General features: G+C 29.8%; 1 protein-coding gene across 2 annotated transcripts in view; it reads right to left on the bottom strand.

Moving 5' to 3' along the window:
* LOC107450174 (cytochrome P450 4C1) overlaps positions 1-27,174 on the bottom strand; it is a 64,111-nt gene that overhangs the window by 1,451 nt on the left and 35,486 nt on the right. Inside the window, exons 3-10 of one of the 2 annotated variants that reach the window (XM_071178890.1) lie at positions 22,383-22,458; positions 18,638-18,828; positions 15,956-16,025; positions 11,130-11,256; positions 8,984-9,172; positions 5,025-5,195; positions 4,027-4,093; positions 1,738-1,917 (exon numbers count right to left, since the gene is read on the bottom strand). In XM_071178890.1, coding sequence (XP_071034991.1) covers positions 1,738-1,917; positions 4,027-4,093; positions 5,025-5,195; positions 8,984-9,172; positions 11,130-11,256; positions 15,956-16,025; positions 18,638-18,722 — 889 coding nt within the window. In that variant the 5' untranslated portion in view covers positions 18,723-18,828; positions 22,383-22,458. The remainder of the gene's footprint in view (positions 1-1,737; positions 1,918-4,026; positions 4,094-5,024; positions 5,196-8,983; positions 9,173-11,129; positions 11,257-15,955; positions 16,026-18,637; positions 18,829-22,382; positions 22,459-27,174) is intronic. The other variant, XM_071178891.1, reaches the window with a different exon arrangement.

A 27,174-nucleotide genomic window follows, 5' to 3' on the forward strand; every position in this document is an offset into this window, starting at 1 on the left:
GACTTCAAGTTATTAGCTTAAGTAAAACATGACTTTAGAAATTTTGCTAATCAAAGCAAAGATTATTGTAACAAAACTAAAACTAACTATACTCAGTATCATTTAAAACTGAAAATGATGCAACTGATTGGGGCCAGTTCCCGATAGCCACAATCATGCATTTTTTCTCCATTAATTTCTCTCTTAAGTGCTTAAAGCTTTTCTTTTTATTTCATTTACCGCTGATTTTATATTATTAATTTTCTTTTAGTAACGAGTTTCAAAAGTATTACTATGAACAAAATTTTGTAACACTCACAAGCAATCCACGTTAATCCTTGTCCTTACCTAGCATAACGAATGAAAAATAATGAATAATTAAAGAAGCAAAATCCGATCGCGCAAACTTTTTCTTTTATTTGTGTTGTTAAAACATAGGTTTTCACCACCTAACCGATATTATATGCACGATTCATTCAACTTGTGAATTCAATTCAAAAATACTAATATTTTATGACTTTTTAAAGGAACTCAATTCACATCCGAAACTTTCTACGGTTTGAGCGATCTTCATGAAGCCTTATCACTGCTATGTAGCAAGATTTGAAGCCATTGTTCAAAAATCTTCTTCCAGGTCAGGTATAGATAACAACTAAGAATAATATAGGAATATTTATCTGCAAGCGCAATATAGTCACGCCAAAACCCTACTAAACCAGAGACTGCAAGATGTATACAAACATCGATAGTTTACGACACAAATAAGTTTACAATTTTGTACAAAAGTGCAAAAGCTTCTACACCCAAAATACACCTTAGTCCTTCATCTTGGCCAGCTTTATACAGGAAATCTCATTGCATCTGTGACCTTTTTATACTTAGTATATAATTCTTGACCTACATGCAAATTTTTCAGAAATAGTTCTGAATCATCATATATGTTAAATGAAATGACTGAAGTCAATAATGCCTTTACATATTATATTACACAGGGTTATTCAAAGCGATGGGCCAAATTTAATCAATTTGTACTAGTATGTACAAATACTAATACTTTGTACTAGTAATAACTATGAATGAAACATGAGCAATTTTATTAATAGAAAAAGACAGTTTTTTTAACACATGTTATAAATGTTCTAAAATGATGTGCGGCAAAAACTGTATCTAAACTCATTCTACTCACGAAATAGCATATAAATAGTTACTGAGTGACACACAGCACTGAAATGGTTTCACAGTCTGGCAGATTGTTGGCAAAAGGGGAGACATGGAAAACCTTCTCAGTATAGTCCGACAAAAACTTTCGAATAACTCTGTATTTACATGGCAGGAAATAGAGAATACGTTTTCCTGTATAAAATATTCTTAAAACAAACCACCTTACTTTATCCTTATATACTAAACTGCATATTTTTTTTAAATTTGGTGAAAAATGGTGTTAGTTGATATTTTATATGGGATTATAATTTTTGGTTGAAAACATGTTAAGTGCAGAACATGTATTCTTTTTTAAAGTGGCATGAATCAAAAGGCAATGTGCTCAAGATTACAAGGATTGAAGTGATTGATGAGTACTTTGTACACACGAGTACATGAGTACTTTGCTTTATGACTCTTTATGTACAACCAGAAACAAATGATTGAAAAATTTAAAAATAAATTATACAGAACTAACTATTTACGTACATTAAACTAAAATGATCGACTAAAAATGACCACTCCCAAATCTGCATATAATTTATTTACAAGACCCACCTATGCAATTTCGAGGTCCTGCAGAGAAAGGTACATATGCAAAAGGATGTCTTCCCACACTATTTTCTGGAGAAAATCGATCGGGATCAAATTTTTCAGGATTGGGAAAAACTTTTGGATCTCTATGAAGAAGATAAGTATTTACGTAACACAAACCACCCTTAGGTATCACATATTCACCTGTAATTAAAAGAAATCACACAAATGTATTTTCATTTATAGGTATCGCCAATCATAAATAGCAATTGTATGGGAATTAAATTTATTATTGATGTGAATGAAACAGTTAGAAGAATGAAAGTTCTAAGTGACACTTTTTCAAACTACAAGTGAATTAATGACTACATGTTGGCAGTGGAAAATAAGGAGTATATCTTACCTTGCCTTTATTTATTCTTCTATTTGGAAAAACATCTATAAGTCCTTGACACGCATTTAAGCTATACTATCATACAATTTGCAAAATTTTTTAAAATTATTTACTAAAGAGTGGCTTTCTAAGTTCACTCCTCGACCCTTTGTTACCAAATGCTCTTGGAACCTTCCACTCCAGATGTACGCTTACATCCTATTTACTCCATAACTGAAAAAAGACGTCTTAAAGCCGGCTTTTGCCATAGCCTGAAAATAGGCTCGTCAAATTTACACGATAAGTTAAAAATCCCACCTTGTAAGTATAGGCAAAAAAAAAATAAAAATAATGATAATAATCAATAAATAAAAAACTCGTGACGAAAAGAGCCAATCATCACTCCCCTGATTCTGAGAGCCAATCATCACTTCTGCCTTCGCCCGATAATGCTTATTCCTGAAAGCATGGAGAATCGGAGGTGGAAAATCGGGTTACTAATCGGCTTGTGATATCACGTACCTTAAATCAGGCTTCGTATAAATGGAAATTAGCGTTGTCACTTCGTATGTTTATCCTCTGAAAAATAGAAAATCCAATGGTTAAGCAAGACTAACATATGATCCTTCCCCAAAATATCTCCAATTTTCAATGGACCATCTTTCACTTCAGAAACTTTCACTTCCTACATTTCAAAAATAGGCTTCTGATATCAGTATACTTTAGAAAAAATTATAAAGCCCACCAAATGGCTCCTAAGCGAATTGTTAGGAAAGAGGATATACTATAACTTAATGCAATGAGAAGCGTAAAGGAAGAAGAACCGTCAAAACACAATGCGAAGCATATTGACAAAATTTTTCTTTTAGAAAACTGAAATAATGAGCTGCTTAAAATTGAAAGACAGCTAAGCTCATTCTGCAGATAAAATTGATCAAAAATATAATTCTTAATGCCCTCCAGGGTACGATATTTTTTTATTAATAAAATATCGTATCTCGTATACGATTTCTTACTAAGGTTTTGGTGTTTTTTTTAACTTATACTGTAAAGATTTTATTGTTTATCAAATTTTGCTAATTTAATTGTTTATCGAATTATTGTTTATCAAATATTACTAATTTAACTTCTTATCAAATGCTTTTTGGGTTACGATTTTTTGTATAAAGCTTTTGGGATACGAGTTTTAACCAATTGTTCTTGCTTACGATTTTTTACCTAATTCCCGCCAGGATATGATTTTTACAGTATTGCTTTTCAACTAAAAGAAAAAATCTTATATATGGCTGTTGGAAATTCTGTTAATTGAGACTTATCTATCAGACTGATATGTTTCCCAAATTTTATATATATCGTTCTGATTAATCAAAACTAACTTTAAACATCTCTCTAAATGTTTGCACGTTTTACTTATCAAATGTGGTTAGATGATACTCTTACAGAATTTCTAAAGCATTGAAGGCTAACCGACACTAAGGTGACAGACACTGAAGGCAATAATATTCTAAGAAATGAGATACATCCTCTATACAGGATGATTCAGTGCGACAATTGCAAACTCGAAGAGAACTAGAGCGCATTCTAAACACTGGCCATATTATAATTCTCAATATTTAGAATAAGTTAAAAGGTAGAAACCGATGACTGGTAACATCATCGCACAATGCATGAAATTAAAATCATTAAATCAATGAAAGTATCCGTTCAATTGCGCTTAAACAGCCAACCCATGATTGGGAAATGCCCTAGCGACAATCCTCTGCAATTCTCCCTCCTTATGACGTGACTTAAAATTTCTCCTAGTTTGTAACAGTATTGAATCACCCTGCAGATTACATGTTATTACTAATCTAACGGAAGAGGCATGTTTCAACTGTCATTTATGATGTGCAAAATTTCAAACATTACATTATAATTAAGACATGAAAAATTATGCGTACCACATTGAAGCTCTTCCCTTATTTCTCTTCCAAAAAAAGCAGCTGGAGGATACAACCTCATAGATTCCTAAAAAAGTGAAAGCTACTAGAATAGTACTAGAAAGAAAGCTAGTAATAAAGAAGTGCTGGAGTAATTTTAAAGTAAGCGTGAAAACCTTTTGATCATTTCTTGATAACTATTAAAAGCCTAATTATGAAACTGGACCCGCATCTTTATTTGATATTCTCTCAGGTTTGCATAAATTTAATTGATCAAATTTCCATGCGAAAGGTCTAGATAAATTTTTAAATCAGCTACTGTGGTAACCCTAATTTTCACCTCAACTGGCGCCAGGTCACCAGGGAACCATAAGATACGATAATAGGTCATGAATTATTTTCTGGGGAAAAACTTTTATTAAATGATTTCAGATAAGAATTAAATTACATTTCCGGAGATTTTTTTTATTTTTAGATAGTTATATTTAATACTTTATTGATTTTTCGTTAATTATTTTTTTGCATTACAATACTCTAAGAAAGAAATTTCAACTAAATTATTGCCTTTCCTTTCTAATGTTTTCCTTTCTAAAACTTTAGTAAGTAGAGTTTAGTGATCAGTTTATTTAAGAAGGTGAATGTGCTTGTTGCTCAAATATGTAATTAAAGATGTTGAATGTGTTTTTACTCTAAAACGTGTACCTGGCAGAAGTAGAATTAAATGTTCAGTTATTTGTTGAAAATGAACGCAACACTCGTTACGCTATGTAACATCACCGTTTTGACCTGTACTAATATTTTTGCGAAAATCTTAACATTTCCCATAATCACTCTAATATTTGAATCTGTCAGAAATGGGTCTTGCTTTCTCAGTAATAATTAGCTTATTTTAAACACGTTTCTTTAATCTTAAAACAAAACTTCATCTATTTTATGTAAAACATTAAAAACGGTAGCACTCAAACTAGTTTTAAAAAAAACTAAAAATAAATATTGTTCTTTTAAGAAGACTTGCATACCTTTACAGCACATTCCAAATATTTCATATCTTTGATATCCTCAACGTCCACTTCTCGTTCACTTTCACCAAATATAGAATCTAATTCCTCGTGAACTTTATCCTGGACCCATGGATGCAGACCTATTAAGTACAATGTCCAACTCATGACAAGGGATGTTGATTCATGACCCTGTAAAAAAAATATTTCCTTTCAGTTTTTTTTAAATTGATTTTAATTGATTAATGCCTCTTTTATTATGATTAAGTTTAATAATTGATTTGTCAGATTTTGATGTGAAAAAATAATTTTATTAAGTATGCTTAAGAATTAATTTTTGGCCCCTAAAAATAATTTTTTAAACTTGTTTTTTGAGAAGAAGACCCATTTGAAAATCTGTCATTATACATATGTATGTAGTAGAAATATGTTCTCATTATTTTATGTTAAAAAGATATAAGCAATGAAGACTCTATATATTGAGTAGGGCATCCAGCAAAAATATTACGGCACATTCCCAAATCTCGGTCAAATTTTTTTCAGCCGAGGACTCGGATATTGATATACAAAAGTTGCATGTTTATCACGACTCACTAGCCTTTCACTATTAAGTCTACATATTCTTTTAGTCGTGATGGTGGGACATTTTTCTGCCGTTTAAATGAGCAGAATTTTATGAAAAAAGTTTTAATGCAAGGCGGTTTTGTTTCCAGTATCAATACAGAAGAGCGAAAAATGAATAGTGTTACTTAAAATTTTAACATATTTTTATAATGCAATATGTGGGCGACCTGCCATTCAAGTTACCTTCCTCCAAGCAAAGGAAAAGATATTCTGCTACTTTTGGACATCCTGCCACGCTCTTCAAAAGAATGTGCCTTTTGTTGAGCACATATGTTTTTGCTCTCTTATTTCGCTTCTTGACAACTTATTATTAAAATTAACATTCATTGTTATCAATAATGTTAAAAGGTGTTTTCTGTAAACTTGTTGTTCTAAAAATTCTTGTCATGAAATTTTCTGCCTTTCATAATATACAGAGCTCCATAATTCCATCAGCAATTTGTTGGCAAAAGCAGTTTACTCTAGATTTACATTTTGAATCAAAATAGTTTTTCAAACTAAATGAAAAAGAGTTAAATATGTATATTTAATTTATTGGTATTTTTATTGCTATTTTAATTTTTTCCCTCCAATATCCACCCGATTGACACTCGTCATTCAGGTATCAGTAAGGTAGATTTGTTGGCCACTCTTTCAGAGGCACCATATTAGGTGCCTCCTCAGTACGGACAGACAGTACAGAGAATGAAAGAACATCTATGCCTAGTCCGGAATTCGGGGCCAAGATCTTTCTGATGTGAGGTCAGTTCCCCGACCACTACACAGCACGGTTGGCGATTCTAAAATTCAATATGTGTACTTACTTATAAAGACAATTTCATCTGCTGTTGTAATTTGTAGTTAAATCAGCATTTTTTTAAGTTTTTTATTTCAGAAAAGAAGTGACAATATAGACATTCTTAGATCCAAAAGTTTAGTAAAACAGTTTTAACTATACCTTTTAAGAAACGTGCGACAAGAAAGTAAAGGCGCAGTAGAAATTCCTTTCATTAATGTTCAATATCTTAATTTATTTATTTGTTTGTCACTGCCACCATTGTATTCGTAATGCTTAGAGTTGAAATCCATCGGGAAAAAAAGTTCATTACCGTAAACTTTTCACTCAATTGGATGGACAGACTGCTGCCGGCTATTTTACCGAAAGTTTAGAAAAAAAATTATAACAGTGTAAGTAAAATTTTAAAAATTCCTCCTTTTTCCCCCATTAAAAAATGGCCTTAAAAGTCAAATCAATTTTAGGTAATAAGCATAATGAAATTATTTCTATAAATCAATCTGAAATATAAAATTATTTTATTTCATCATTACTGGAAAAAGCTCGATGAAGAACTAAAAGGATCAGGTCTGGTCGGACATCAAAATCAGCGCACTTACTGTTCGAAGTTTCTTAAAAATTGAGCAATTTTGCAATCAACTAGAGAAATAGAGTTCCTTTTTTAAGATGTCCGAGCCAAAACTTTTATGCCAGAGGCCGAGATCAAAGTTAGATCGATGCAAATTTACTAAAATTAAATTCTGTTAATTCTGCCATGTTTCGAGTTGAAATATAATATCTTATTATGAAGTGAAAGAAATACGATAATCTGGCTCAACTTTTAATCATAATAAAAATCTTATGGAATTCCAAAAATATCAGGATTAAACATTAGAGAATAGTTCGCGCTCGGGCTCGCTTTTAAAGGTCGAGACTAGGACTGGGCTATAAATCGATATATCGCGACATATCGATTTAACGCCTATATCGGCAAAACATTGGTATTTTAAAAAGNATGCAAAACTGACGATATATCACGATATATAATTTCTAATATAGCCCAGTCCTAGTCGAGACACACCTTAGCCCGAAGAATTTTAATCCGAGCCCACCTGAGCCCAAGATACATAAAATTACTTAGAGCTTGAGTCCACCCGAGAACGAAAGGGGCATTGGATAAAGACCCAATACTACGGTCTCATCACTTGACCTTTGATGTCTAAACAAAGGAATTAGTAAATTAAAACCTTTTCTATTTCTAACCTGTAAAAGAAAAAGCGAAAATAAAACCTGAACTAACTGAAACTCCAAGATGACTAAAACAAAAATTAAAATCTAAAAACAAAATCTTAAGTTAGAGGAAAGTTTGTTGTTAAGCTAAATGAAGGTCTGTGTGACGCTTAGCAAAAGCACCAACAGAAGCAGCAGACCGCTGCAAATTCTTTTATCTTTTTAAAATTTTCATAAACTTCTTTAAAAGTTCTAAAAAAAGTTTATGAGAATTTGATCAGGAATATGAGATCACCCCAGAACGAAACCCTTTCTCATGAAACGAACCCGCTCTCAGTTTCGGGCTGAGCCGGTCTTATCACTATGTCAAATGAATGAAATAAGTCAAGCTCTTCCTTCGATCTTCAGGAAATTAAATAAAATACAAATTTGATTCATTCTAGTTTCATTGCTATTCTCAAATAAAAGGAGAAGGAAATGAAAAACAACAGTTAAAAGCTCCTTTTTAATGTCTTTAGGAAAGCTCTATGTGAATCACAAATTTACAAAACAACAAACGTTCAGGGTTGGTTTTCATTTCAAAGATTTCTCCCTGCGGGACTTAGAGGTAAAGAAAAAGGTGAGAAAAGTATGTCGACATTTTTCCTGAAACAGACACTAGGTAAACAGTGAACAGGTAGAATTTTTATCGATTTCTGAATTTGAAAATCAAAATTAAAATAACTTTCCAATGCTCAAATTCATTTTCAAAACATTATTTTATGCATTATAAGTGAGTTCTTCATAGTATTTATTAATTTTTATTTCATTTTAATGCATTCATTTAATTTAAAATATATTTATTTTAAATATAAAATAGTATATAAAATATATTTTTTTACTCACAGATGGTAATGAATTTCTCGCAATTTAGAGCAGAAGAATATGCTGTTGTAGGTTATACCAGGCTAAAGGGATTTCACCTAATGCACCCAAAACATCAATGTAGGGTATAACAGGCAACAAGATTACAGTGGATAGTATTACACTGAATTGGGATTATATTGATAAGCAGTAAGATTACACTGATTAGCAACATGATTACACTGATAATTTAAAAATTATTAGTGTAAGGATTACCGGGAAATGACAATGATTGATGAGACTACGATTCATTTCTCATATTTTTAAATTAGCAAAAGACATAGAACAGGTCACTCTTCCTAAGGAGAAAACTTGGAACTGAAGGCTAGCACTGCACACTTGTAGTTTCGTAAACTTGTTGTCGGATCAATACTCCACCTTAATCCATCTGAGCCTGTTTCCAATATTTACTCATTCACATTTGTTCACTATATCCTAATCATAGTTTTACAAAAGTGTTTCGTTTTACCTCAAATGTAAAAGTGTCCACCTCTTCTCTTATTTCTGCTTCTGAAATGGAATTGTTTTGAATATGCTCATCCAGGAGGAGATCCAACAAAGCTCTTTTCTTTCTCTTGTAATTACTCTCATTGCTTCCTTCTGAATCGTCAGAAGACATTCTTCTTTTCAGCTTTGCTTGCTTTCTTTCAGAAATCAACTATGCACAAGAAACAAAAGTCAAATTTTTTCAAAAGAAACTTTTATTTTATTTTATAACCGTTGTTAAAGAGCTGACGACACATTTTTGGCAACGTCATACGCTTGTAATTTTAAACCCAACTCAGGAGACAAGGGAACTCCTGCATCAAGAATTTGGAAAAATTCTTCAAAAATTCTTCTATCAAAAGTCCTTCGTGAAGGACTTTTGATAGAGCTTACTCGTAAAAAATCTTCAATTTTAACAAAAAAAAAATCTTCTACAATTATCCCGATGGCAAAGGGATTCTAACCCATGATCCGACTACTAAAAATAATATTTTACGTCACTATGGATGATGCGAGTGAGGCGAAGAATTTGTATCAACTAGCCATCATTGGGATGCGAATTTGCGTCACGTCAATGGGATCTGAGTGCTCTATCTTCTTCGCTTTTAAAAGCAACCCATTTGTTTTCTAAAAATTGAATAGTATAAACAAAACATACAGTAGCATCAATTATGGATGTAGAGCCGTGATGGCTCAGGGGAGAAAGCGTGCACCTTCTAAAGGGATGAACCGGGTTTGAATCTCAGCAATAGCTCGTTGAAACGAATCCTGCACCAGGCTCGTACCAATCACAGTGATGATGTGAAATATCCTCAGTGACAGACTGATCATGGGTAAGAGTCCCTTTGCCCTCAGACTAATCGTGAGAGGTTTTCGTGGTTTTTCTCTCCATGTAAAGCAAATGCGGGTTAGTTCCATCAAAAAGTTCTCCACAAAAGCAAAATTTCTCCCAATACTTGATCCTGGTCTTCCCTTGTCTCTTGGATTGGGTTCAAAATTACAAGGATGCGTCCCCTGCCATAATATTTAATAAAATACTTCTTAAAGATAAGAATTTATCTTCCTCCGTTCCTTATCACAAACAAAATTATTGCCGAGAGAGATAGATAATTTTGAGAATGTTCTATTTGTTATTACTTCATATTATATGTTTTTTTTCTCTGTGAAAAATATTTTCATAATAAATACACTAATAACAAATATTTTTTACAGTATATTCTTTTGCTTTGATTTATCTCTACATTGAATAGAAGTTGTAATCATTTATTTCCACACCATCAGCATTTCAATCAAAGAAATTCTAAAAAATTCGATAAAATGACCCTTATGAAATGTATCTGCCATTTGTTATCTTTTGGTTTAAACTATGAAAAAAACTATACTTTAACAATAAAATATAAATTATAAAAAAATAACAGTTAAAAATACATATCTTACAAAATGCGCTTTTTATTATTAACGATTTGAATGTAAATGTTGGTTTTCCAAAATGTTGGTTTTCTATTCAATGTCGAAAATTTACCGTCAAAATATGAAAACCTTTTCCATTTCATTTCTTACCTAGGATTTGAATACTCTGCCAAATAACAAACTTATGAAGTACAAAATATGTTTGTTTTCTTTAAGAAAAGGCATAAATATTTAATATTAATGTAGTAATAATGTATTAATAGTAATAATACTCCATGTATTAATAGCAATAACCGAATTTACCGGGAAAAGTAAATTGCAGGCATGCACGGGACAATGTCCAATATATTTTTGTTCTGTATTCCCAACTCTAATTTTACCACATTTGATATTATTAATAATAATCAAACAAGTCGATTAAAGAAATATCTATGTTTGATTAAGGAAATTGATTTAAACACTATTTTCAGGGACATCAACTTAAAAAAAAAAAGAAAATATTAAAAAAAAGTAAGGGAAAAAAATGACGAAACAGTAATTCGATGCTTCTTTCTCTATGACACATATCCACAAAAACACTCTTTCACACTTTGCCTAAAGCTCATTTGCTATTGTACTCACTGCCCAGGTAATGCAGATATTAATTCATACGTTGCCTAAAAACGCCAGGTATTGCATGCGACGTAAATGTAGCGCTCACTATACCATAATATACTTACTTTATCAGTAAATTCATGAACAAAAGCACTTGCGTTGAGAAACTGTCTACCCAAGGGAAAAAATGAATAAATATTTTCTATCCACAACCAAGGCCTTAAAACTCTTTCAAATACTAAACTAGACAATCTGAAACAATTAAAATATGTTAGAAAAGTGAATCTGCATTTTGTTCTTGCTGTTTAGAGTTGAGCAAAAGATACCATCCAATTAATTTGAATCAAACGAAATAATTCACTAAGGGGATTCGAATCAGTTTCACATAGGTTTTGATTGAATGATGAAGAAGGATCTGATTGGTCCAAAAACCAAAAAAATGAAGGAAAAAAACTACTTCTCACTTAGGGAGGGAGCTAAGTTGAAGTCTAACTCTTCAACTTAAGCTGCCTCCCTATGCGAGTGGATTTTCTCTTTTTCCCTTTGATATAAACAACTTCTACAAGACTGGAAGAAATACTTTCAGTTTTTGATATTTTTTGAAATTTTTAAAAAAATACAAAGTAAAATATTTTATAACTCGTTCTTATCAATAAAGTTTAAAGCTTTCAGAGTTTTTAGAGACCTGTAACAGATGGCGAAAGAAAAGAGTGTTTTTGAACACCCTAAGCCTGGAAATGTACAAATCAGCTTGTAACTTATATCGATTAATTAAGTTACAATGTACAGTAAAGAAATAACATTTCGTGAACCTTGCCTAAGTATTCATGGAGCTACGAACATTCTTATGAAAAACTAATTTTATTTTATTTTATTTTATTTATTTATTTTTTGCTTATTTGTTTATTTTTTGTTTTGTTTACGATAACTTTAAAAATATTCAATAAAATGAGCCAAATTTTTGGTGAAATTTTCAAATAAAATCAAAAATATCGTTTTAAAATTTGAAAGAAATTTTTTTAAAAATTGAGAAAGATATGAGCATTTAAAGTAGTACTTTAATATTGTTCAAGCGCAGAAAATTTTGATTTTTTTTCACTATTTTGTTGTGAATCGTATTTGGAAAAATAGCATTTGGAATTTATCAAAAAAATCCAATTTGAATATTTTGAAAATGATAAAAGTTTTAGCAGTTTTTTAACTACTTATTGCATTTTTTTTAAAGAAAGCTCTGATTGATAAGGGGTTTTTCCACAAATTTCATTTTGTAGATTAAAAGAATTCAACAACAGTTGATAATACCCTATAATACTTCATCAGGTAATAAAATGGGATGATGATATAAGAAAACAAGTTAAATAAACGGTACTTCAATAAGGGATGGTTTCCAATACTGCCTATGACATTTGTAATAAATCTTGTTATGGTACAAATTGGAATTTGTGGAAAACTCTTTATTATTCATAGCTTCCTTTTGAAATAGGAAAGAAACTTCTTAAAAGAATGCTAGAAACTTTTTAAATTTTGAAGATATTCTAATCTGACTTCGTTCTTAAGTTACCAAATACGATTCACAACTGAATTATCAAAAAGAAATTTCATGTTTTCCGCACATGTGCAGTATTAAAGGGATAATTTTAATCAGTCATATTTTGCTCAATTTTTGGCAGTTTACTTTCAAACTTAAAAATAATGTTTTTTTATTAACTAACAATTGCTCCAAAAACTTGGTTAGCTAAAAAAGTTTGCCAGTTCAAGTTTGTTCTGTTAAAGTATTTTTAAATTATCAGTATTTGTCACAGAACTAGAGATTTACGATTTTAATTAAAATTAGTTTCTTTGACAATTAAAATTAGTTTCTTTGATTTAAATTAAGGAACTTGTAAATTAAATTAACAAAGTCATCATAAACAAAGTTATCACGCCCAATGAATCTGTTTTCTAAAAATCCTACGTATAAATAAATTCTAATAAAAAGCCTCAATGATTCTCCTGTAATCTTTCTACCACGTCGAAATTTTTGCTATACCCGGTTTTTTGTCGGTGATTTTTTTTTTTACCGTAAATCAAACTGTACGTTTAATAAAAAAGAACACAGTTCAAAATACGAGTTTAAGAAAATGGATAGAGCTGAAAACACGTGTTTGAGAAAATTGAAATAGCTCAAAAAGCATTTTTAAGAAAATGGACAGAGCAAAAAATTTGCCTTTTCAATATGGGACACATTTTAAAAAGTGTGTTTAAGAAAATGGACACAACAAAAAGTACGCCTTTTATTATTTGACCCAAATTTAACAATTAAACGAGGAATTTCGTGCTTACTTTTCCTTAAATTTTTTAAATACTAAGTATAATCATTACAGCGCAAAGTGCTCAAATTATGGTTAAAAGTTATGGCACCCTGAGTGCAATATCCGAAAAATCTATTTTACAGTGCAATTTTATTCCATAATTTTGCATTAACATTTATTTAATTGCAGTGTTTCAGAGATTTCACAGTAAGTATTATTTTTAAAATTACTGTAAATCAGATTTATTTGTTCCGTAAAACTCCAGAGTAAAAAGTAAAGGCACCTTGAATGTCAGTACTGTTTACCGCAATTCGTATTCTTTTACAGTGTGGATATATTACAGTTTAATTTTTTAATTTTTCAGGAAATCTCTTCGCATTCGGGTCAAGTGGCCTGTAAATGGATATATATNATCAAATCATACCGATATCTTTTTTCCGCTTCGGATTCATTTAAACTCAAGTGCCTTATATTTACTAAGGAAATTAGTGCCAATTAAAATTGACACGTCGTTGTTCTTTTTCGAACATAAAATAATAATATCAAAGAACATATTCGAACATAGAATAAAATATCAAAGATGTATAAATTTGAGCTTTGACTTTTTGATAAGTCCAAAATTATTGAAAAAAATATAGAATAAAATATCAAAGCTGCTTAAATTTGAGCTTTAACTTTTTGATAAGTCCAAAATTATTGAAAAAGACATGTAACATATAAAAAAAATATTATTTACAAGTTTTTTCATTTATAAACTACGACGGAAATTATCCGAGTTAATTTTTTACTTACAACTCTAACTATCTAACAATTATTCGCATTTTAGAATTATAGATGGCGCGATTACCGCAGTTTTTTTGTTTTGTTTTGTTTGTTTGTTTCTAATAGTACAGATTAAATAGTTTGCTTTGAAAATTCTTCATTTTCCACTTTCTTAGATTTTAACGAAAGCTTCATGTATAATTTTAATACTGATTCCGTTTTAAAATTCACAATTCTCTGGGGGCAGCAATAATTTCGCGTTTTTTTTGGCTCAAAAAAAGGATCTCGAAAAGCATCTACTGAACCATCCGATAACAATTTGATTGTTCCTTGTCATCGTTTTGATCGACGTCATGTCGTAGATGAAAAAGCACTCTCACAATGACAAAGAAGGCTCTGATCGATCAAGAAAAAAAAAACTACCTCATTTCAAAGGCAAACAGCTTGGAATAAAAAATTTTGACTACCAATTTATACGGGGTTACCGCAATCTGATCAATATGGCCTCAATAATTTGGAAAGGAGAGTGCTCAAAAATTTTTTATCCCCTTAATGTTAATTTTACTTTTTGCGTATTTTGCTATATCTCGAGAACTTTTTAAGCGAATCGAAATAATTTTGCACAAAATTGTAAAAATTCGTTTATCCAAAGATAATGCCACACAAAAAATAACTTTTAGTAAATATTTATTATTTTTTAATAATGGTCAAAAAAATTTAGAACTGTAACATCTACAACTTTTTGCATCATTTTGAAGAATATAATATGGCAAAATACGAATAGTTCCTCAGAGAAAACAAATTCTAAATATCTGACTTTTTTTTATCTAAATTTTGAAATTTTTCTCTCAGGAACGTTTCAACCGATTTTGCTCGAATTTTGCATTTTGCCATGCAAAATTATATTCTTCAAAATGATGCAAAAAATTTATATCTTACAATTCAAGCTTTTTCGACCATTTATAAATAAAATAATAAATATTAACTAAAATTTATTTTTTGTATGGAATTATCTTTGGATAAATGAATTTTATAATTGTGTGCTAACATTTTTCAATTCGCTTAAAAAGCTCATGAGATATAACAAAATGCGCAAAAAGTAAAATGAACATTAAGGGGTCCAAACTTTTGTTTCCGTATTTTCATGATTGCGGCTGCCCCCCATATACTAGGGGTCAGAATTCCGAATCCATTGATAAAAAGGCATGTTTATTTAGCGACAGTACGTTTTTGTGTCTGATTCCGTAATTAAAATATCGTCTGAGCTCATTAATTAGCATACTTGAGATCAACCCAAAGAGCCACTAAGGTTACGTCGTAGAACGTTAAGACAAATCCATTAGATCAAAAGTAATTCAGGGTGGTCTGTTTTTTTTGTTTTTTTTTAAACACTGCATTGTACATCTGGCAATATGATTTATGCATTTTTATAAAATTTACCAAAAGGTGTTGTTATTATAATTAATAGATAGGAAAATTAACATATAACGTTACTCTGTTTACCTTTCCTGTATTTCTTGCACTGTTATTTCTGTAAATGAAAGGGCCATTTGCCGGTAATCCCTACTGCTCTGTAGGTTTTTGTTTTTAAATATCGTGTCATTTTTTGGTTTACACTTGTTCAGTATTTCTTTCACTGATTTTTTTTTATTTTAATATTAAGAACAAATTCTCCGTATTCTTTATCCTAGCAGGAAAAAAAATCTGAAAACGAAGATAAATTCTGACTCGCCTGCCTGTTTCCAAAAAATAATCATGCATACATTGCATGCCCAACATAAAATAAAACATTCTGTTATTATTAAAAAAATATTCTGTTGACGTTTTTAAATCAGTCTTTCGATTAAATTAAATAATGTAAGAATGAAAACACAAAATAAATAATAAACAGTACATACTCAATTACTCTCTTCACGTAAGGACTTGTCGATTTTGTTTGTGTGTGCATTTCTGTTCCCATAACAGACTCTGTAAAAAAAATAATTACACTTTATACAGTAAAATCAGTTTCCAAATTGAGTATACACATTATTTTACAAATAACATCCATTTGCAAAATATATACCTTTTTTTTTACTTATAAATGACGTTTTGAAGTGACGTCACTTTCAGCTATAAAACTGCCCTTTAATGATAATTTTTTTTACAACATTTCGCTTAGTTTTCTGAAATATCTTACTATATTGAAAATGCAAAAAAGTAATGGCTACCAACACCTCTACCGGAAGTGTGTTTTGAGTGTTTAATGCGAGTTTACATTTTGTTCACTTTATCACTTTAAGATCTTCATCATTTTAAGAATTACTTTGTATACGCATTTGAACAGTGGTGGCTCAGGCGATAGAGCGGTAGCCTCCCTATGAGGTGACCCTGGTTCAAATTTCAGCGATAGCTGATTGATGTGAATTTCGATCCTGGCTAACACAGACCACAGTGCTGACGCAAAATATCTTATTTTTTTAAGATTTTCTAACGTTTTTATTTTATCAATTTGAAATACCTTGTGTGCATACTTATATTTAGATTTTTCAATTTTTGATTTGAAATTTATTCTTTATTTAAATAATTGGTAATTTAACGTGTATTTATGCTTCAATATTTGATTTAGAACCGTGGTGGCTTAGCGAATAGACAGCTCGCCTCCCAGCGACATGACCCGGGTTTAAATGTCAGCTATGGCTGGTCGAAACGGATTCCGCACTTGGCCTGTAACAATCATAGTGCCGACGTAAAGTATCTTCAGTAGTAGACCGATCATGGGCTGGAGTCCCCTAGCAGTCAGGCTAACCGTGAGAGGTTTTCGTGATTTTCCTCTCCATGTAATGTAAATGTAAGATAGCTAAATCAAAAAAATCCTCCCCGAAGGCGAATTTTTCCTCCCAATTGATACAAGAGTTCCCTTGTTTTCCACATTGGGTTCAAAATTACAAACCTGTGGAGTTGAACATTGAGTTGAACAAACTCCATACTTTTAAAATATGATGAAAAGTGACATATGCAAAATAAACATATCTATTATTATAAAGTGAAACAACTCCAATAGTTGCATTGAAGTTCCGCAGAAAGTACCATACTGAGTACTTGTATTTCTTATACATAAAAATTTGCAAAAAGCTTCTTATTTAAAAATTACTTTTCATTCAAAGAATGCAATTTATAGTAAGAGACTCATATACATAAATACTGACTTCGTATTTGAAATATTGTCTGAACCAAGTAATAAATAAGCAAACCGGACAAAAAATTAGTCACCCTTAGAGAAATCATTAAAAACATCATAAGTGTAACACCGCTTCTGGATTTGACAACCGCCTTGATTCGGTTAGGAAGTGAGTACACAAGGTTTTGCAGGTACGTCGAATCCAGTTTAAGGCACTCGCTGAGGATTTGATCGCGCAAATCTACCGAATTGCGAGGATGCTGATTTAGGCGTTTTACCCGTTGTTCCAACATGTCTCTAAAATTCTCAAAGAAGTTCAAGTCATGTGATTTCGAAGGCCAGTCGAGATGTGATTGAGTGTCTGAGTGACAGCATGCTCTTTAAGAAGCTGCTGACGGAAAAGCAACACCAGATTATTCAGAATGCTCAAATAAACATCGTGGTTCATGTTAGTGGCCACCTCAGTGGTAGGAAATCAAGGTCCAATGCATAATAAGAAAAACACCCCCAAAACATGACAGACCCACCTCCGGCTTGAACTTGACCTTGCACACCGTCAGCCGGAAATGCTTCATCTGATCTTCTGTGCACTTGATGACGTGCGTCATTTGAATAGAGGCAAAAACGTGATTCGTCAGACCATATTACATTCCTCCAGACAGCAACTGTCCACGTTCAGTGACTTCTAGCTCACTGAAGTCGCACAACTTTAAGTGCCTGTGAGCAATGGCTTCTGACGAGGAATTCGACTCCAAACTCAAAATGTTCATTGCTTGCAGCTCCCATCGCAGTGTTCTCTCACTAACAGGTTGGGATGGACCTTCATTCACTAACTGAAGCAATTCCTGTCGGGTTCGGAAGCAAATTTGATTAACAAGTCGTGAAACACGTCTCCGGTCCCTTTCATACAGGATCTTTTTCCGACCACAATTCTGACGTCGTCTTTCGTGACCACGTGTATTGCATCACTGCTTGTATGGGCAGTCCGCATGGAAACACCAACAAATCCAGCAACTTCATTCACCGTATAACCATGGGCACGGCCAAACACAATTGTCCATTTTCGCCATTCTGTCAAACACTTACACTTACTCATATTTACACACAATTTCCGTCAAAACAAAAATATCACACTGATGGCTACTTTCCTTTGATCACGTTGAGGCAAGTGTGCTATCAGTTGTGCACGTTACTTGACTACTGCGTCATCCAACGAAGCCTGACGATTCATCGGTACTTACGCACTAATTTTTTGTCCGGTGATCTTATATTTGAAGTTACTCCTTTGAATCATTAAGAATGAGTCCAAGAGCGTGAAGATTAGATCATTAGATCAAAAGTTATGAAAGTTTCTCCGTTTTTTATTTTGAGCACTGTACACTACATTAGACATATAAAAAAAATTAACTTGAATACTTACCACATATAATATCCAAGCTACATCGTGCAATAAAAGGAAGTATGTCAACATACTTCTCGTTCGAATGTTTATCTAAAATGTCCATTAATATCTTCGATTGTTTGTTAAAGACATATTGGAAATCTTTCAAAATATTAAAGTGAAATGCAGGTGTGAGAAGTTTCCTTCTGTGCCTCCATTTTTCGTCATGACTTGAAACAAAATAAGTAATATATTGAAAAAAAATTACGTCAATTCCTACTTACTTCAATAAAGAAAAATTTTATTTAATTTTTTATAATACAAATAAAATACAAACTATAACGCGTGAGAACTAATAGTAAGAATTGAAAAATTAATTAATGAAGTGAATTAATATTTGAAAAAAACTGTATTAATATCAAGTGTCATCTGCTACAATTTTAAAAAAATGTATTTGAATTTGAGTGGATAAACAAAAATTATTTTATTAACGATTGAAAAGTTGAACAAGATTTAAAAATACGGGGTTATTCATAATTCCCTCCGGGGTTTCGAAGCGTTATAGTAAAAAAACGTAAACGAATATGGCAAAAAAGAACATATGAAATTATTCCGTAAGTATTCAAATTTTAATTTAAGCTGTTGCCGGTAGATGGCAGTAACATGTACCACTGAAGCCAGTTGTAGTAAAGAAAAAAGGCGTTTACAGGTTAAGGGAATTATGAATAACCCTGTATATGCAGGGAGAGTGTCAACTAATAGTAGGGACTGAAAAAGAACAAAGTTAATCTTAACTATTGGGAAATAAAAGTTTTTTATACTAATTATGATAATTGTTCTATGTATTTCAACATGTTAAATAAAGAGACATTTTATAAATAGTAAAAGAAATTAAAAAATTTCAAAACCGAAGTCAAGACGGAAATATTTTTTAAAAAACACACTTGTTTTATATTTTCATACAAAAGAAAATAAACAAAAATATAAGAAAATCTTATGCGTTTTTCGAATCGGCTATAGTTTTCTATTTCACATGTGAAACATAAAGTCTCCAGGTTGAAAATATATATAATGGGTTTGGTAAAATTATCATTCAAAAACTATTTTTCACGAAATCGCGTTTAAAAATGCCTCCTGAACGCATTCCATTTCTTATTTATGCATCATAATTCAGATATTTAAAGTTCTGCTTCTGCATGTTTTCATGAAATTGAAAATTTAGAACTTACCAAAACTAATGTCTTCGTACTTAAGACATAAAAAATTTGTTTATTCTTGAAAATATTTACATTATACTTTCTTACCTAATTTTATGCATGATTAACACAACGGTTGATGCATATTTAAATGATTTGCATTTCCATGGCATACCACTTCCCCGTCATGTCCTTTTGAAAGCGTTAAACCTAGTGGCTCACTTCTAGTCGGAGCAGAATAGCTAGTTTTTTGAATGGATTAAATTTATGCCGACTGAAATACTGCCAAGAAAATGAAAAAGCAACATTTAAGTGGTTCAAGTTAGATTTCGGGATATGTAGTTTCAAAACCATTTTCTTTCCGTTGCTAATGCTAAAAAAATTTCAAGTATCTGGTGGAATAAAATTTACTTTTGAAAGAAATGAATGATATAGTTTATGCGAAGATGCCAAACATATAAAAATATGTATAATCTCATCCATCTATCATATGATCTCAATTTTAAGTTTTCGTCATTTACATTTTGATTTTTCTGTTACATGGCAGAATAGCATTAGAAGTTATCTGACCCGACTCAGATGGTTGGATTAGATAGAAGAAGAGAAATATTGATCAAGAGTGTGTCCCGAACAGCGTTCATTAACTCCTTGCTCATAAAACCGTTGCTTACCACCAATATATTGTACCCGTTTCTTAGTCCAAACTTTGTGGAAACTATATGTAAATCCATGTTTTGCAATGCAAATATGATTTCTGAAGAATAGCAGTTAATCCAGATCATTTTTACTGAAATTGACCGAGATATTTCATAAAAACAACAAAATTTAAGATATAAATAATTGGCACATATATCAATGAATATGAACTCTTTATTCTCGAATTAACAGCCAGAAGATTTTACTCTTATGAAAAGAATTACACCAATCTAAAACTATTAAAAACATATTTAGAATGCAAGGGAAAATACGCAACTGGAGAACGGACAAATGGCGGCGAAAAGAATGCATTTTCCCCCNTATGATGTCTACTATCCAAATATATAAAAATCTAAAAGTCGATACTTTGATCATTTTTATCGAATTTCAAGGTCCACTGTACCCTTAAATTAATAAAATACGGGAGATAATAAAATGCAAGAAGCATGTTAGAATACTCTTTGCAAGGATAAGTTGAGGAATCCATGATTTATCTAGTTATATCTAGTAATTATTGCCAAGTTCTTTAACTAAAGATTTTTCTCTTTTCCTTAGATTTAGAATTTTTTGAATTTAAAATGTGTTAGCGGGTGGAATTAAAAACGATAATTTTGTAATAACAATAGCAACAATTTTAACGTTTTTCGAATTCTAAGTAATGTCCCAAGCAGCGAGTTACTGGGTTAACAAACCTAACATACCTGGGTTACATGCTCAAGTTACTGGGAAAAGACATTAATAATTAAATTTACTAAGAAAAGAATTAGATGAAATACCAATTTATTTATTTATTTAAATTTTAGGAAAAATTTTATTTTTTCATGACACACCTGTTCGTTATTTTAAAAGAACATTTTCTCATAAACTGATTCCTTAAAGAAGTGGGAGTTATAGCTAAATGGTTTCTCAAGGACATGTCAGGGAGCTAGTAGGACATGATAATGCAAATTCTGACACAATGGCTGCAAAAGCGCATAACATTTAGCTGTTGCTATATACACTGTAAAAAGGAATTCTTTTATATTACGGAGAATTTCTGGCATCAAAGCTACCTGAGATTACCCTTATGCTACGGAAAAAAGCACGTCAAAAATTTACATAATAAAACTTTACAAAAAATATCCGTACACACTAGCTATTTTCCGTAGAGAAATTTGGAGTGAAGGTAGATACATATACTCTGATTTGCATAGTGAACCAATTAATTTTACATAAGTTTGTAATAGTTATATATTTTTTAATTATTCTATTTTTATGTAATTTTTAATGATTTTTGAGATGTTGAAAACCATCATGATTGAAAGAATTGTTGTGGAATTTTTATTTTTTTCACGACTTTGGAAAGAGGGATTCGAATCCGGAACCTTCCTGGTATGAGACCAGCTCCTTGACCACCACAGAGACCAAACGGCATCTGTTTCAATGTATCAAATTATTTGTTGCCACTTCGATACTGAAGTTTTTCGCATTCGAAACCTAAAAAATCTGCACTTAACAGATACAACCAGTATCAATGCTTTCATATTTCATTTGTTAACAGAAAAAAAAACTCATTTAATAGATTACGATGCAGTTTAACATTAAATTTCTGTAATTTTAGAAAATATAAATTTTCCTTTAGAAAGTTACAAAACTGTTATATTTATAACAAAAAATTGTTACTGGTTAGAATATCGATAAATGTTTAGTCTTTAAAATGATATAAAGACTGTAAAAATAAACTTATCTTTGCGTTTAAAAAAAATAAGAGATTTTGCTTTGCGTATTACACTTGTATATAAGATTATTCTATGTTAAACCTCGCATCATTATATAAGAAGTTTTAAATTTGCAATTTATTTACAACAGGCAAAATAAGCTTGCCATATTTAATAAACAGGAATATTACTCACCTTGTTAATAGACCTAATCCTGAAGAAAGTTGTACATAGAGCTCTTTTTTATTTCGTTGTTGTGATTCAAAATTGCCTACAAAATGTTTAATTTTTCATTCAAAGAATAGTTTATATATATATATATATATATATATATATATATATATATATATATATATATATATATATATATATATATATATATATATATATATATATATATATATATATATATATATATATATATATATATATATATATATATATATATATATATATATATATATATATATATATATATATATATATATATATATATATATATATATATATATATATATATATATATATATATATATATATATATATATATATATATATATATATATATATATATATATATATATATATATATATATATATATATATATATATATATATATATATATATATATATATATATATATATATATATATATATATATATATATATATATATATATATATATATATATATATATATATATATATATATATATATATATATATATATATATATATATATATATATATATATATATATATATATATATATATATATATATATATATATATATATATATATATATATATATATATATATATATATATATATATATATATATATATATATATATATATATATATATATATATATATATATATATATATATATATATATATATATATATATATATATATATATATATATATATATATATATATATATATATATATATATATATATATATATATATATATATATATATATATATATATATATATATATATATATATATATATATATATATATATATATATATATATATATATATATATATATATATATATATATATATATATATATATATATATATATATATATATATATATATATATATATATATATATATATATATATATATATATATATATATATATATATATATATATATATATATATATATATATATATATATATATATATATATATATATATATATATATATATATATATATATATATATATATATATATATATATATATATATATATATATATATATATATATATATATATATATATATATATATATATATATATATATATATATATATATATATATATATATATATATATATATATATATATATATATATATATATATATATATATATATATATATATATATATATATATATATATATATATATATATATATATATATATATATATATATATATATATATATATATATATATATATATATATATATATATATATATATATATATATATATATATATATATATATATATATATATATATATATATATATATATATATATATATATATATATATATATATATATATATATATATATATATATATATATATATATATATATATATATATATATATATATATATATATATATATATATATATATATATATATATATATATATATATATATATATNACACTCGACTCACGCATCTTCATCTGTTGTTTGGAGAATCTCCTCCCAAATGCGACTCTTGCAATACTTTACTTACGGTTCATCACATTTTAACCATTTGTCCTTGTTTTAACCAACATCGTCTTACCTTTTTTAATAGCACGATTTTATGTATGAAGGATTTGTTAGATGATATTCATCATCCTAACATTTTCGCATTTCTGCGAGCTATTGGTATTTTATATTGTATATAACTGTTTTATCTGATTTTATTCACTCTTATTTCCTACCCATGAACCGTTTTACCTTTTCTGTGTATTTTATAGAATTACGCTTTTATTGATTTTATGAACTTTTAAAAATACGTGTCTTGAGATAAACAATTTTATTCGTTTCATTTATTTTATGACAATGAAACTATTGTGTGCAATTTACCATTAGATCTAACTCAACAAATTGTTTGGCGCAGCATATCCTCCTTTGGATCTTGTGCCATAAAACTTCTACATTCAATCAATCAATCATAAAATATCTCAATAGGTATGGCAAAATATTTTTTAAATTGGCATGTGAAATAAAATTAATAAATGTTTATTATGAAATAAAAACGTTTAAAAAAATAACATTTTCAACATACCATTACCATCTTCTACCAAAAATATGTAGCAAGTTAATCCCATGTCAATCAGCTTGTAAGTCCCATCAAAAAATAATATCTCAGGGTACATATCATTTCCTTGTCTTGGATAAAAAGTCCTTCCAGAACGCGATTCTTTTTAGAATATCTACTGAACATTTGTGAGTTGTTTCTAAAATATTCACAATTTCAAACTGTTTCTTATCTGGAGTTTTATATTTTGCAGCCATATTTGATAAGTCTTTCAGTAGAGCTATCTTATCTGTTTTACTTATGGGGTCTGCCCGAAGATGCTTCCTTTTTACCTGCACTTTTAGCACGTTTGCAGCAAAAGCTTTGAATGTGTACTGGTAAACGTCTTTCGGAGGCATGCAATTTTTGTATTTTTCCACTTATTTTATGATTTCACTATTTCAAACAGTTTCTTATCTGGAGTTTTATATTTTGCAGCCATATTTGATAAGTCTTTCAGTAGAGCTATCTTATCTGTTTTACTCATGAGGTCTGCCCGAAGATGCTTCTTATTTACCTGCACTTTTAGCACGTGTGCAGCGAAAGCTTTGAATGTGTACTGGTAAATGTCTTTCGGAGGCATGCAATTTGTATATTTTTTCACTTATTGTATGATTATGATCAAAATTTGGTTTTTTCACCTCTAAATATTCTCCATCTTTGGTTAACAAAAGATCAATGTGTGATAGGCAACCGATCTTCTTAAATTCTTTTAAATGAGGCAATGAAGAAACAAAATAATTTAAGTAATAAAATATCAATAATGATTTTATGATACCTTATTTAGTAGTATACCGTAGAACTGATTAAGATTCAGACATTTTTATCAAAATTGTAGCCACTAAGTGTAAGACTATTAGTTAGACTAAGATTTGACCATTAGTTGTTACTGAAGTAATTTTTTCTATTCCTGATTGTTTAATGAAGTTTACGAGTAGAGTTAATTGTCCAAATAATTGGCCGGCTTTTTTGATAGTTTCATTCAATTTATTTTGGAAAGATTCTGTTTCTTTAATTTCTAGATTTTTGAGAGTGTCCGCGTAGGATTTTGCCGTAATCACTCGATTTGGGAAGAATTGTGGCCTGGAGTTCGGTTCATATGCCGGCCCGGGAGGAGACCAACTATCGCAAGTAATCCACTGAAATCGAAAAGCACCTACTCGCACGGACGATGAGAAGGGAATGATGATTTTCTCACTTTGCTTCCATTTCGGGAGAGACTGAACTGAACTAATGCTGCCACGCCACCTGCTGTACAAACTTGAACTAGTGTTGCCACGCCACCTGCTGTACAAACTTGAATTTCTTAAAGAACTTGAATATTTTCATATATACTTTGGAATAAATCTGGTTTTGAAAATGAATGATATTTATGTAGCATTTTATTATGATAATTAAGTATAAATAGTTAATATATAACTATCAAAATTTAAGATTTTGTCGGGTCTTGTTTGAAAATCTATCTCCATCCTTTTGAATATATATATACATACAGTTGACTCGCGTTATCGGGACTGCCCCAATCTGGTCGTTATAACAAAATGAGCAAATTTCCTTAGAAAATCGGTCACATAATGGTTTTAAACGTCACAATGCATGCATATACTATTTGTGGTATACGTGTTATAAACCAAAAAGGGATAGGATACATACATTAATAAAACATAATGACATTTTAACAATTGAATTACAACTGTTAAGAATTTTATTTTAAAGTACAGATTAAAAAACATAGTATGACAAAAAAAAATATATTTTCTAATAAATTAATTTTTTCATGTACATAATTTGCGGTATATATAACGAATTTTTTTTTATGTACACAATCTGCAGTATTATAAAGAAGAGTAAACCGAGGAACATAAACGAGGCTTCATTAGACGAAGACATTAATTTTTTTAATGTGCATTAATTTGTTGAAGTTACATTAACTTCTGTACATTGTACATCATCGTCGACCTTTGCATATTCGTCAAAGTTGTTCATGGCATCACTCACATTTACATACGAGGAAAATTCTTTCAGTATTTCATCGTCGAGGTATTTCATCTTCTATCCAAGCGATTTCTTCAGTTCGTAGAGCAACCAGCAGATCAACGTCAAATTTCATGTTGTTTTCCACATGAAATAAAACTTTGCGAGTCAGCATTTTCCTGTAGATTCTTTTAAAGCTGTGGATCACACCTTGATCCATTGGTTGAAGCTGATGTCGCATTTGGGGGAAGGTACTCCACTTCTATCGCCTTCAAATTTTTAATTTCCTTTGAATGCGCAGTGCAACAGCGGGGAAGCTGAGAATGCTAAGCTTTTTTTCTTTCTTTTTTTGATAGTCTAAAAAACTTGATGTATTTACTAAAACTTGATGATGTATCATTTTTGATATTTAGAACGTGCACTAGCTGCAGACACCCGCAGTTCTTTAGTTATAGAGGTATTTAATATAACCCCAACTTGTTTTATGTTGTTGCAAATAACACGTTGTGCTTTATACGAGTCCCCTTTTCTGTCCCCTTGTCCATGGAACATTGTCATTAATATTTGCATAACATACCACAGTTCTGCAAAGTTCTTGTCATCACCAACATAATTCTGCAAAAATGCGTCCTGCCTTGTTTCTTTTTCATTATTACGTTTAAATTCTACTAAATTGCACATAACAATT

The sequence above is a fragment of the Parasteatoda tepidariorum genome, chromosome 3 (genome assembly GCF_043381705.1).
Source record: "Parasteatoda tepidariorum isolate YZ-2023 chromosome 3, CAS_Ptep_4.0, whole genome shotgun sequence".
In the NCBI taxonomy this organism is placed as follows: domain Eukaryota; kingdom Metazoa; phylum Arthropoda; class Arachnida; order Araneae; family Theridiidae; genus Parasteatoda; species Parasteatoda tepidariorum.